Source organism: Polypterus senegalus, chromosome 6 (genome assembly GCF_016835505.1).
Source record: "Polypterus senegalus isolate Bchr_013 chromosome 6, ASM1683550v1, whole genome shotgun sequence".
Lineage (NCBI taxonomy): Eukaryota > Metazoa > Chordata > Cladistia > Polypteriformes > Polypteridae > Polypterus > Polypterus senegalus.
In genome coordinates this window covers 95,215,816-95,228,928 of record NC_053159.1, presented here as the reverse complement: position 1 = coordinate 95,228,928, position 13,113 = coordinate 95,215,816, and the positions used below count along the sequence as shown (strand labels likewise).

General features: G+C 40.5%; 1 protein-coding gene across 1 annotated transcript in view; it reads left to right on the top strand.

Annotated features, from left to right (window-relative positions):
* The window catches only part of vps37d (VPS37D subunit of ESCRT-I), a 49,302-nt gene extending 36,787 nt beyond the window's left edge, over positions 1-12,515 (top strand). The window contains exon 4 of the mRNA XM_039756564.1: positions 11,245-12,515. Within this exon, the coding sequence (XP_039612498.1) occupies positions 11,245-11,751 (507 nt within the window). The 3' untranslated portion in view covers positions 11,752-12,515. The remainder of the gene's footprint in view (positions 1-11,244) is intronic.
* Positions 12,516-13,113: the final 598 nt, after the last annotated feature.

Below are 13,113 nucleotides of genomic sequence, written 5' to 3'. Positions count from 1 at the left end.
AGGAGGCTGTGTGTCCATGTGGGAAATGAACTGCACCTGAAACCAACACAACTCACTATGGCGTCTTGTAAAATGAACCTGATCTGCCGGTGTCTGCTCTATATGTTATGTATGAGTCCTTATCATCTATCCATTTTCCAACCCGCTATATCCTAATACAGGGTCACGGGGGTCTGCTGGAGCCAATCCCAGCCAGCACAGGGTGCAAGGCAGGAACAAATCCCCAGGCAGGGCGCCAGCTCACTGCAGGGCACACACTAGGGACAATTTAGGATCGGCAATCCACCTAACCTGCATGTCTTTGGACTGTGGGAGGAAACCGGAGCGCCCGGTGGAAACCCACGCAGACACAGGGAGAACATGCAAACTCCACACATGCGAGACCCAGGAAGCAAACCCGGGTCTCCTTACTGCGAGGCAGCAGCACTACCACTGCGCCACCATGCCGCCCAGTTCTTATCGTACTTCGAGTTTAGGATGGCCAAGTTTTCACAGTTTAGAAACTTTTCAGTGTCTGAGTTGAATTACAGTAAGCTTAATGCGTTTGTTATGAACTTCTTAAAACACTGTTATATTCATTGCTGGATAATACTATAGTACTAATAATACGTCGATTTCTGGTGAATTGTATTTTTCATTGTGACTTTGACATCACCACAGCATCATGCTGGATTGTTGTTAGCTGCTAGTTTTTGATGGCTGTGACCATGTTGTGTATACTGTTAACATCTGATGGAAGTCGTGATTGGGTGACAGTGTGACACAGTGTGACCGAAACATCCTCTCTTTGGATCAAAATCAAAACCCCAAATTTCTGTTCTATCTGTGACAGTCTGGGTTGGCTCCACAGTCCTACACAGCTTGAATCAAGAACTGTTGATAATCGTAAATCAAGATGACACAGGCAAATGAGGACACACACAGTCAGCAAAAGGAAAGTGCAAGTGCTTTGTTGCTTTTATTTACAAAAAGTGCTGTGCCATCAATAAATAAATGAATCCATCCATCCATTATCCAACCCGCTATATCTTAACTACAGGGTCACGAGGGACTGCTGGAGCCAATCCCAGCCAACAAGGCAGGAAACAAACCCCAGGCAGACCGCCAGCCCACTGTATTGCACACACACTAGGGACAATTTAGGATCGCCAATGCACCTAACCTTCATGTCTTTGGACTGTGGGAAGAAACCAGAGTACCCGGAGGAAACCCACGCAGACATAGGAAGAACATGCAAACTCCACGCAGGGAGGACCCAGGAAGAGAATCTGGGTCTCCTAACTGCAAGGCAGCAGCGCTACCACTGTGCCACCCTAAATAAATAAATAATCCTTTAAAATCCAATGTAATTTGTGGAGGATAAAAATGACAATTCTAAAATCCAAGTAAAACAATTGCTTAATTCCAGGTAAAACCGTATTGGCAGTAAGCTCTTTCTCAGCCAGCCCAGCAAGTCTTTCACTTCCCGTCTCCCAAGTTCACCCCCGCTGGTCTTCCAACTGGCAGAGACACCGACAGCTACAACCAGCTCTACTGGCTTCCATCTCATCTGCCTTGACCAGCATCATCCATGTCCTTGCTCCTACACTGATCAACGGAGACACCCATCAGAGTGCCATGCGCTTCGCTCCACATGCGGTGTCTGGTCACTCTCCTTCATGCTGCTGCTGTCTCTCCTGACTCTTCACCTCTACAGCTGTCCTCCAGACTGACCTTTTTCTTGCCTTATCCAATTGTCCCACTCGATTTCACTGTGCAGGCTCCCTTTATAGCAAGTGCAGTCGTCCACCCAGTCTGAAGTGTGAATGAAGCACTTGACCAATCCGGCTGCATTTGCACGTGAATTCACGATCTGCCCAGCATCCCAATCAACCTCGAGGCTGTGTGTGTACATCCACACATGTGCCTGCAACCTCGGGACATACAATTATTTATTTAAAATATGCAACCCCACGGACCTCTCTTGTCACACTTTCCTCTGTCTCTAGTCTTGGAGGAAGCCAAGAACCCTTCCAAGAACACTTTAATGTTAAGACCTGTGGTTTGCTTTCTGGGATTTTGATTTTGATTTTGAATTTTGGCTTAGCCATTCGCTCTTTACTAATTACCTGTGTTCTGACCCATGTACCTGGCCCTTGACTTATTTTTCGCTATCCTCCATGTTACTTTCACTTCCTCGTCTTCCTTTAAGAAATACTGTGGGCACTCCATTTCACTACAGTGTTGTTCTTAGCCAGAGCTGGGTAATACTAGTCTAAACATAATGTTTAACTGCATACCTTACTGTGTTCTTAAAGATAAGCTATATACAAATGTACATAAAACCAAACAAACACAGAAAAAGATACATGGAAGATTTAAGTGTCCTATTATATTTTGCAACCTCTTCCACTGATGGAATAAACTCCTGCTGCAAAGGACTCCTCATTTAAAAATGTGCCATTCGACCTGAAGTACAGTAATTACTTAGGCTCCAAGACATACCTAGTGCATCTGTTCATCTACCGGAGCAACGGAAAATGCCTGGAAGGTGAGTTGGTTCTAAGGTCACCAGGAATGCTGAGTGAACATTTATATTACTTTTGGGCCACAAATTAAATTAAGTTTCTATTAGTGTTCTTTTTAAAGTTTTAGACGAAAAAGCAATACAAAAAGTGAACAAATGCTGCCTTTGGCCTTACTTGTAAACAGTCAACCAACAATCATATTAAAAGGAAAGAAATTTTAGAAAACGTTTTCCTTTACAAAAGGAGTGTAGCGGTTTGAAGGTATTCCTCTAAAGTTAAATTTAAACTAAATAAATAAGTTTTCTTTTTGCCTATTCAGTGCAGGATATGAACATTTTAATACAGTGTTAAAACTGCCAACATAGCTGAACAAATCCTTCAGAGTCCATCCATCCATTATCCAACCCGCTATATCCTAACTACAGGGTCACGGGGGTCTGCTGGAACCAATCCCAGCCAATACAGGGCGCAAGGCAGGAAACAAACCCCGGACAGGGTGCCAGCCCACTGCAGGTCCTTCAGAGTAACAATACAAAATTCAAAATGAAGTCAGGTCTGCAGCAGTGTCTTGTCTATGTTCCTCATTCTTCTCAGTATTATTCATTTTTCCCCACTCCCTATTTACATTTTGTTTAGTGTTGGTTATTTCACTCCAATCCCTCATATTTCTTATTGTTGTAAATTTGCAGGGGATGAGCAACTATTAGAATTCATTCTGTCAGGTGCAGCCATCACCTGAGAGGCCTATAAAAGACAGCTGGTGCCGCAGCCTTGTTTTTGTGGCATTAGTTTACTTATGCAGCTGTATTTACTCCACTTAGTAGGGCCTGAATTTTAAAAGATCATTATGTATTATGAGAATTTCTTTTATTGTTTTTGAGTTTAAGAAATAATATTATTTTTTTGTTATTTTGGTATTTTGGATTTCTGATACCAAGTTTCAGTATTTTTATCTGGCTTTAACCATTCATTTATGGTTTGGGGTTTTTGCTTTTAGGTTTAATTCCAACATTAAAATTGAGTGTTTTCTGTTGGTTCTTTCATGGTTGAGAAATCATAACACTGTGATAATTACTATTTTGGTGGCTGGCATGGTGCCATAGGAGTGGCACTTTTCCTTTAAACGATTGCTTACTACCATACATTCAAAAACAGATTAACAATGAATGTTGGTTTATTGAATTCGATTGTACACAATATATACATAAGGTTTGTCACCACTATCTGCTTCAACATATCACTGTAAACTCATCAAGAAGGACTAAGGACAAACTATATGTCAAAAAGTATGTGTTGGGCATGATTTTTAATTACTTTTTTCACAGGAACCTTTACAATTTCTTACTATTTTTTACTTTTTCAATACCAGGAAAGCTGTCATGGTGGCGCAGTGGTAGCAATAAGGAGAGCAGGGTTTGCTTCCCAAGTCCTCCCTGTGTGAAGTTTGTATGTTCTGCGTGGGTATCCTCTGGCTGCTCCAGTTTCCTCTCGCTATCCAAAGACATGCAAGTTAGGTGAACTAGCAACGATGCATTGGTGCTAGTGTGTGTTTGGTGTATGTATGTGTGCGTGTGCAGGTTCGCCCTGTGATGGACTGGCGTCCTCTCCAGGGTTTGTTCCAGCCTTGTGAACTCTGCTAGCTGGGATAGGCTCGAGCCTAAGCAACCCTGGTCTGGATTAGGCAGGTTAGAAAATGACGTAACAATATCAGGAGCACATTTCCAGCTTTAATTTAAGTTTCTTTTCAATTGTATCAATTATTGTGTACAGTTTGTCTAAAATCTTAATGGGGAGGTTGAAATAAAACAAAGGTGAACATTTATGGTGGCTCTGCCTTAGACTAATATATTCTATTTTATATATACAGTAACTAGCTGTTCCCGGCAGCTCTGTCCACGTAGTAGTGAAACTTTAAAAATCAATAAAAAATGTAATTCTGGCCAGGTGGAAGGTTGATGGGCGGTATGGTGGCGCAGTGGGTAGTGCTGCTGCCTCGCAGTTAGGATACCCGGGTTTGCTTCCCGGGTCCTCCCTGCATTGAGTTTGCATGTTCTCCCCGTGTTTGTGTGGGTTTCCTCCAGGTGCTCCGGTTTCCTCCCACAGTCCAAAGACATGCAGGTTAGGTGCATTGGCGATCCTAAATTGTCCCAAGTGTGTGCATGGTGGGTGTGAGTATGTGCCCTGCGGTGGGCTGGTGCCCTGCCCGTGGTTTGTTTCCTGCCTTGCACCCTGTGTTGGCTGGGATTGGCTCCAGCAGACCCCCGTGACCCTGTAGTTAGGATATAGCGGGTTGGATAATGGATGGATGGATAGAAGGTAGGTATGCTGGAACATCAAACATTGGCACTGTATCTGATCGTGTTTAGCTCTGACGGGAGAGCGTCCCCTGCTTGGGGGGAAAAGCACATGGCCGTGATATCTCTGGCAATTGGCAGCTACCCTGTAAAACACATGTAGCTCTGACCTCTCTCAAAAGCGACAAACATTACTCCTTAATAATCTATAGATGATAATGTCTGTTGAACAAACAGGTATCATTAGCTAAGCGGAGACAAGGTACGCTCCAATGAGAGGTAGACCAACTGAAATGGAGGCCAGCGTGTGAGGAGGAGGGCCCCGCTCTCTCGGATTCATGCAAATAAATCGGTACAGCAAGCAAATTATGATACTTCAACTGGAATGTTCAAGCAAATTATAGAAAAAAACCTTATCTAAACCCATTAAGTCTTTCGCTTGTGTAAAGCAGACAGACAGACAGACATTGGATTATATATATATATATATATATATATATATATATATATATATATATATATATATATATATATATATATATATATATATATATATATATATATATATATATATATATAATAAATAAAATTATCCATCCATCCCGCTATATCCTAACTACAGGGTCACTGGAGCCAATCCCAGCCAACACAGGAACAAATCCTAGGCAAGGCACACACACACCCTCACACACTAGGGAGAATTTAGAATCACCGATGCACCTAACCTGCGTGTCTTATGACTGTGAGAGGAAATCGGAGCACCCGGAGGAAACCCACACAGACATGGGGAGAACATGCAAACTCCACGCAGAGAGAGACCCGGGAAGTGAACCCAGGTCTCCTAACTGCGAGGCAGCAGCGCTACCCACTGCACCATCGTGCCACCCCAAATAAAATTATATTTGGTAATAAAATAGGCCGCTTGGTGATATTGTGATCCTGGAAAGCAGCAGTTCTCTTCACCCAGGAGAATGCAACAGCCATTGTTTTAACCAGTTGGCCAAACTGCATGGTGATCATTGAAGTGTAGAAAATTTGTGTTACAACCACCAACCAACACATTTATTCAATCTGACTGAATTCAGGGTTAATTCTGTATCATTGACTTTTTCATTTTAAGTCATTTTAGTTGGGCTTTGGTTTGACTTATTCACAAACTGAAAGAAAATTCTTCTCATTAGTCCCAGGTCTTTTTTTTTTAGCTCCAAAGGTCTTGTTGTAGAGAAACATTCCCACAGAATGATGTTGCCACATCCATGCTTTATGGCAGTTATGGCAGTTGCTAGTACCCAAAGTCTTGTAATTTCTCTGCCTGCTCATCAAACCCACCAAAAAGTTACACACCCCAAAGACAAAAGTCAGGCTTGTACTGCTAGTCTGGTCTGAACAAAACATGTAGGCCTCACCTCTCCAAATCAGACTCAAGATGCAGACTTATAGTCTGTACTAGCCCAATAGCAAAGGGCTTTTAAAAAGAAAAAACCCAGAGAGAAAGACAAGAAAACTATAAAAAAAAACTCTAGCCCAAGAAATATGTGCAGTAATCCTGTACCAAGTAGACAGATGCTCTCCATTCTGCTTCTGTGTATTCCATGGACAACTCAAAGTACTTCTCCTTCTTCTTCTCAAAGGCTACCTCCATACCTTCCTACCATGGGACAGTGAGCTTGATCATGACTACTGTAAAGTCATATAATATAATAATATCTGGTTGTAGGGAAGTTGTGGCAATCTCACATAGGAATTTCAGCTGTTGGTCCAGGTCTACTCTGATGTTTCACTCGCACCTAGGTATCAGGACAGACCACTCTTTCTGGTTGATGTTTTATATTCTGGCTCTTTGGCAGATGAAGCGTATCCAGCACTGGCTGGTCTTATTCACTTCGCATTTGTATTCCTCCAAAACCTCTGCCATTTTTCACAGGACTCTGTCATGACTCCATCAATACCGGCTCTGGGTCAAAGCTGCCTTACAGACCGAAAGAATGTGCTGCAAGCTGAGGTTTTGGGCATCACAGCAGTGGCAGCTCTCCTCAGTGCCATACGAGAGGTGTATCTTTCTGGGACTTGGGAAGGTGTCGCATGTAAACCCAATGAGGGAGCTCAGTCTTACCAGAGGAATGTTCCACATGTTGGCCTATGTTATTGCCCTGTTGGTGACTGCTTTCCAATTTGTCCACCTCCCTTGTTGCAATTGGTTTTCATCTTGTACCTCTCCTCTTCCATTCTGGTTACTTCTGAAACCACCAACAATTTCCTCTCCTTCTTTATGGCTTTTGATCACATCCTGGAAGCCGGTCCTCACCCGAACCTGGCCCTGACTGGTTGAGACCACCCGACTCTCTCATGGTGCTTCAACATGCTCATAGCCTGGTTGACTGCTTGTTCTGTACTTTGTCTGCTCCCTGCTTACTAGAGAATTTCCTGGCTCATTAAGTTACACTTTTAAAATTCCAATTCTTACATTTGTGGTTATTAAACTATCTTTATGTTGCTGACATTTTCACATCACCATTTTGTATTTTATTTTCATGGGGTGCCATCATTCTGTTGACTGCATGTGAGTAAACGACGACATCACATGCAACATCATTAAATTGCCACCATTATAAAAGAGGCAACTCACGTCCACACTTTTTAAAACCAATGAAAAGAATTCCCAATAGCTTAGCATTACAGAAACTCAAAAAAACTTAAAAAAAGAAATAATAGGTATATTTTAGTTAAGCGTTTAATTTACTGGGTGGTGTAATCGATAAAGACAGTGTCCTGTCAGAATAAGTATCATAATGCAGATTCCGCTTTACTGTTTATACCAGCAGAGAATGGATTTTATTGTTTACACAGAGTGTGCAGCCAGCATTATTGTAAAACATTATATTTTGGGACTTTTTGTTGTTGAACTATCATAGTTTTTTAATTATTCAATATTTTAGCTCCACTTGTGTTAGGAAATTGTTGGTCTTGAGTGTCCTTTTACCCTTTTCTGGTGAAAACAAACACATTTGATCACTGTGCCCATTTGCAAACATAAAAACCCACAAAAATGGGGAAAGGCAATTGATGAAATTACTGAAAAGAATTGAATGCGTGGAAATAATTTTGGATTTTAAAAGTTGGACTGCAGGCACATAACAGTTATCTGTGTATTATATCAGTGACAATTGTAGCCAGTGGCAGTAATGCACATAATGATGAAACATTTATTTGAATATAGGGCCGGAAGGAATCGCTGGAATTGGAGGATTAAATGAATAATGATGCGTGTATAACACCACAGACAATGATGAAAACTTGTCAAAGTTGTGAAATGAACAACTAGAAAACAATTTAGGATTTGGCCTTACTAGTGGTATGTTTAGTAATAGTTATAGTAGTGCTGTCAAGTGTTCAGAGTACAGTGAGGCTGTTATGTCGGAGTGCCTCGATGCCAGGATAGGCAAGACTGTAGTAAAATACAGAGCTCCATTTTATTTAATGGATGGTTTATTTAATCAATGTTTATAAATGTATTGTGCTATTTCAAGCTCTGAAAATAAAGAAGTTAAATTGTTTGGCTTCAGTTCAATCTCATATTTCAAAAACACTACATGATCAACACATTCACTAACCAACAAGGGATAATATGCTAAAAATAGTTAACTATGGGCATTAAATCTTATTATCAAATCTCATAGCCCCTTTAAGACATGCTCTTCTGGAAATTATGATAAAACAATTCAGTATTCTATATACAGTATATCATTACCATCCAAAAATAAAATTATACTATAGTATGATATAAATTTTAGGCTACATTGCTCAGCCCTAGCTTCATTTAAAGTTTTGACAAAGAATTTTGCATAAAATTGGTTTTGTTGAATGAAAGGCTTTTGGGTGTTTATTTCCCCACTTAACAACAATCCTTTTCAAAGTATCTAAAACATTGATGACTGATATCTGCCATTCAAAACACTCTTAAGTTACCGTATATACTCACGTATAAGTCTGGTCTATACTTATACTTATTCGCCCATTCAAAAATTCAACATTTAATTTTTAACAGTTTTTTTTTACATCTTCTTGCCTTCTCCAATCTCACATCAGTTTCTCAGACATATCGTATTGAGTTACCAATTTCTTTCACCACTTCAACGACGTTTAATTTAAAACCAGCTTTGTATTTCCTTCTGATCGAACGCTCCATCATATATAAGGGGTGCTCTTACGATAAGTGTGTATAAGGGTGTGAGACACAAAAAACACAAATCAGTTCAAACGTTGCTTCGGAATAGTCCGGGTATTACCGTGTGGTCTCATAGGCACAATAGTGAGAGAGAGAGGGAGGTTAGGAGCACACGCTGCTACAGTGCATTCCCGCACCCACATAGAAAAAAAGGCAGTGTGCTCCGAGGTTACTCTCTCAGGTGGGAGTTAGCAAATCATAACCTCTTGGACCAATAGCGTGAGTTTTCCGCATTCGACTTATACAACCGACATTATAAAATGATACTGTAAAATCAAGTCCCAACTTATCTGCGGGAGAACTTATCTGCGAGTATATACGGTAATTTTATGTGAGCACAACCCAGTTTTATGTTTTGTTATCGTAACTAATAAATCATTTAACTTTGAAAAAGGTTAGGAATGAGGTTTGTACACTTATAGCACTAGTTATTTTGCATTTCAATCAGTGATAATCTGAAAAGTGTCCATCTACAGCCAGGAGCTCTTGTGTTCTATATACTGTTATTTTCTGAGTGTTGAGTTACAGATTCTAACAGCTGGAACTCAAAAAATATATAAAAAGAAACACACTACTTCTGCCAGGGCCTGAGAACTGGGGGCGCCTGTCTGCAGTAGGATGCGTTTGTGATGTTCTCTGTTTCAAGGAGTGTGAGGAGAGTCAAGGTGTGTCTGTATTTAATCCCTGCAGTGCGAGAAATTCTTTTGAATGGTAGACTCGTAGGACACACACAGGTACTAGCAGGCACGGTCAGGCTATCAGTTGGCAAGTTTTCATTTATTAACCAAAATATAACGGGGTTGTCATTTGTATACAAGCAAGGCCTGATTTCAGAAGCAGTCTTCTCTGAGGGTGGCGAGGTTGAGGCCCACCAGGTCTAACAATTGCCTGCTTTAGCAATACTTTCACATGTAAGATATGAATTACAAATAACGTTAATTGCATTTTTTGTTCTCTGCTCATGAAATTCAAAGATGTCTGTAACTATCCAACATTTTGCTAGATATGCTTGTATCTGCATCTGATACTCTCTGTTCTGTTAATCACTGTGAAACTTGTAGAGTATATTTGCAATGTATATAAGTATACAGTATGCAACCAAAAATGAAAACATTTTAATTTATTGCAATAGACAATGTTATATTATTTATTTGGTACAAAAGTTTTGGTAGTTTCCCTGCCTTGTGTTGTTTGTTCCCAGACAGTTTGAAGGACACCCTACTGATTGTGGATTTTTCCCTTATTGGTCCATTTCAAGAACTTCAGGCTGGACTTTCCATGCATGTTCCTTTATGTTCATGATACATTTTCTGTTAGGGGTTGCACTATCCAACAACAGTATTTGACTTCCCAGAGAAAGGTGTACTTTAGCTTGAATTTATTTGAAACATGCTCAATGCTTATACGGAAATGTTAGCTAATCATGCGACTCCAAAGATAACTGTCCATTTAATAAACTAGAAAGACGGTGATTTTTTATGGAGTGCATTTGTCATTCCAGTATTAGTTCCTGCTTTACTCTTAATGCTGTTAGAACAGGCACCAGCTCTCCAGGGTCATGTAATGTATTGTGCGGATTCAGAAATTGGTATGACGGAAGACTTGTACAGAGTGGTCCAGATCTAATTATGCAGATCCAGATCGTCTGGATGACTTTGATTTACGTGGGGACGATTCCAGTTTGGCGCAAAGACGATTCTTCATGTCGTCAGTTCGCACACATCTTGATGGTCCGGGATTTTTCGGGTGATTTTCTATGTAATAAACTTAATAAGTTATAGCGTAATGAAAATTGCATAATTAGATCTGGACCACCCTATAGAGTCAGGCTTTAATTTCAATATCAAGACTGAAAAAGTGTCTCATCATTCAGAATTTCTTCTCCCTTGAATAGTGTTCATTTCCATGGAGTCCTACTTGCAGAATGCATGCTGGGTCTCCTAATTTTCTCAGTACATTCCTCACAGATTTATACCAAAAACTCCCCTAAGCCATAATGACTAATTGTGTCTGATAATGCCTACAGGGTGAACTTAGGCAGCCTGCAGTTGTATTCTAAACTCACTTCTGTCCACATTGTCACTTTATCATGTCTTTCATTTTTGTTTTTTTTTCCTATGTGACATTTTGAAAGATTATATCTTGTTATTTTTTCAGCAGTACTGTTTCACAGCTGTTAGATGCCTAACCCCAATCTTCTCTTTTTAATCCTGAACAGAAACTCTTGGAACAATTCATGGATGGTAGTTTGGCTTTGGAAGACTTTTTGGAATCATTTCAGAAATCCAGAAAAGTTTGTCATATCCGACGTGCCCAGTCTGAAAAAGCTCAAGAATTAGGGCGACAGGACAGAAACTTGAGAAGGTTGTGCCATCCAGACGACACAAGAACCACTGAGCAAGAATCCACCTCCTTGAATAGTTGCCCAATTCAAGCACCACCTCGAGTTTATCAGGTTCGTTATGGACTCACGCCAGCAATTCTTGTCCCTTCTTTTCCTTTACCTTCTGCCCCAGGTTCGGGGACCAGCACCAATTTGCCACCCTTGAGTGTCCATACAGGGCATCCTCAGGTTTTTCGACCCGGCTCTCCCCACTCAGGGTTAGGTGTACCTGTGGGGCTTAGGGTGATTGGACAGATTTCTGGATGGCCTCCCAGGTCAGCGCGGACCAAGCAGCTTCACCATAAGAATAAACAGCATCAGCAAGGACCCCCATACCGATGACACAAGGCAGAAACTTAATTACAAGTTAATCTTATGAATGCAATACAGTTTGATCATCATTTCCATGCTTTGGTCCTCTGCCATTTGCTCTTTACGAATGAAGATCAAGTGTAGGGATTTTACTAAGGACTGAGGAATTAAGGAATGTTTCTAACCAAAAAATGTGTTTTAATGTGTAGTGACCTCATATTCATTCTGTACAGGGTGGGTCGGCAGCTAACCGTGGCTCATACTTGCCCGGTTTTGAATTTCTGCTGTTGGCCTACCCCGAAGATGGTGTGCCTTGCACGTTGAAAGACATCATAAAAGAAGAGGATGATAAAATAGACCATATATTTAATGACAGTAGACTTGGCTCTTTTTGAAGACGGCCTCCAGGCACACCAGTCTCATTGCATCAGGATTATGGAATCTGATGTGGCTGATTATACTGTTAATGTATTAAGATGTTATTATTTAAAATGTATTATTCACGTAAAAATGATATTTTGTGTACAAATTACATCTAAGAGTTAGTGAAAGTTACAGATCCTATATTAATTTGCCAGGGCTTAAGGTTTGAACTACATCTTTGGGGTAGCGCAAAACATCTCAACCTCAAACTCTTGTGTAAGTTACAGACATACTGTATGTGTGTCCTTTATCCATATTTGTATCTGTGTTGTTCATTTTGAGAAGTGTCTTCTAATTTGAAAAGAAAAAAAATACTTGAAACCCTTTACTTTTTTTTTATAATCAGTATAAATAACACCAAGGTGACTTGGCTGATCTGTCCTCCATTCCTAAAATCTGCAAGTAATCTGATAATTCTATGTTTGAATAGTTCTACAGTTCAGACCACTCACAGCCAACTAAAAGCAGAGAGGCTGCCAGAATGCAACAAAGAGGGAAAAAGGGTAAGTATGCCAGGCTAATACGATCTGACCAACAATACAAAACAGACTGGCACATGCACCACTGCCAAACAAGCTGCCAGTAAATCCACATTTATTGAACAACTTTATTTCCTAAATAATGTAAACTGAAATGAGACCTGTTGTGCAGCTTGGGAAAATGTAAACGTGCTTCTTATCTGTTCAAGCACTCTATAAAATAGGATGTCTTTTTCTCTCTTAAAGGTGACATTAGTAGATGATTGAGTTCAGTTTAGGTTGAAGAATTTCTAATAAATATAACAACATTTTGACAGCTGCACAATTCAGCTCAGTATTGTAGGTGGCCATTGCCTATCCTGACAACATTCAACACAACCTTGTACTGGGCGTCAAAAACCATTGCAGGGCCCACTCCCACCCACGTGTAGAATAGCACCTTCGTTCAACGTGGTATGAGGGAGAAAAACTAATGCAGGCATTGGAGAAT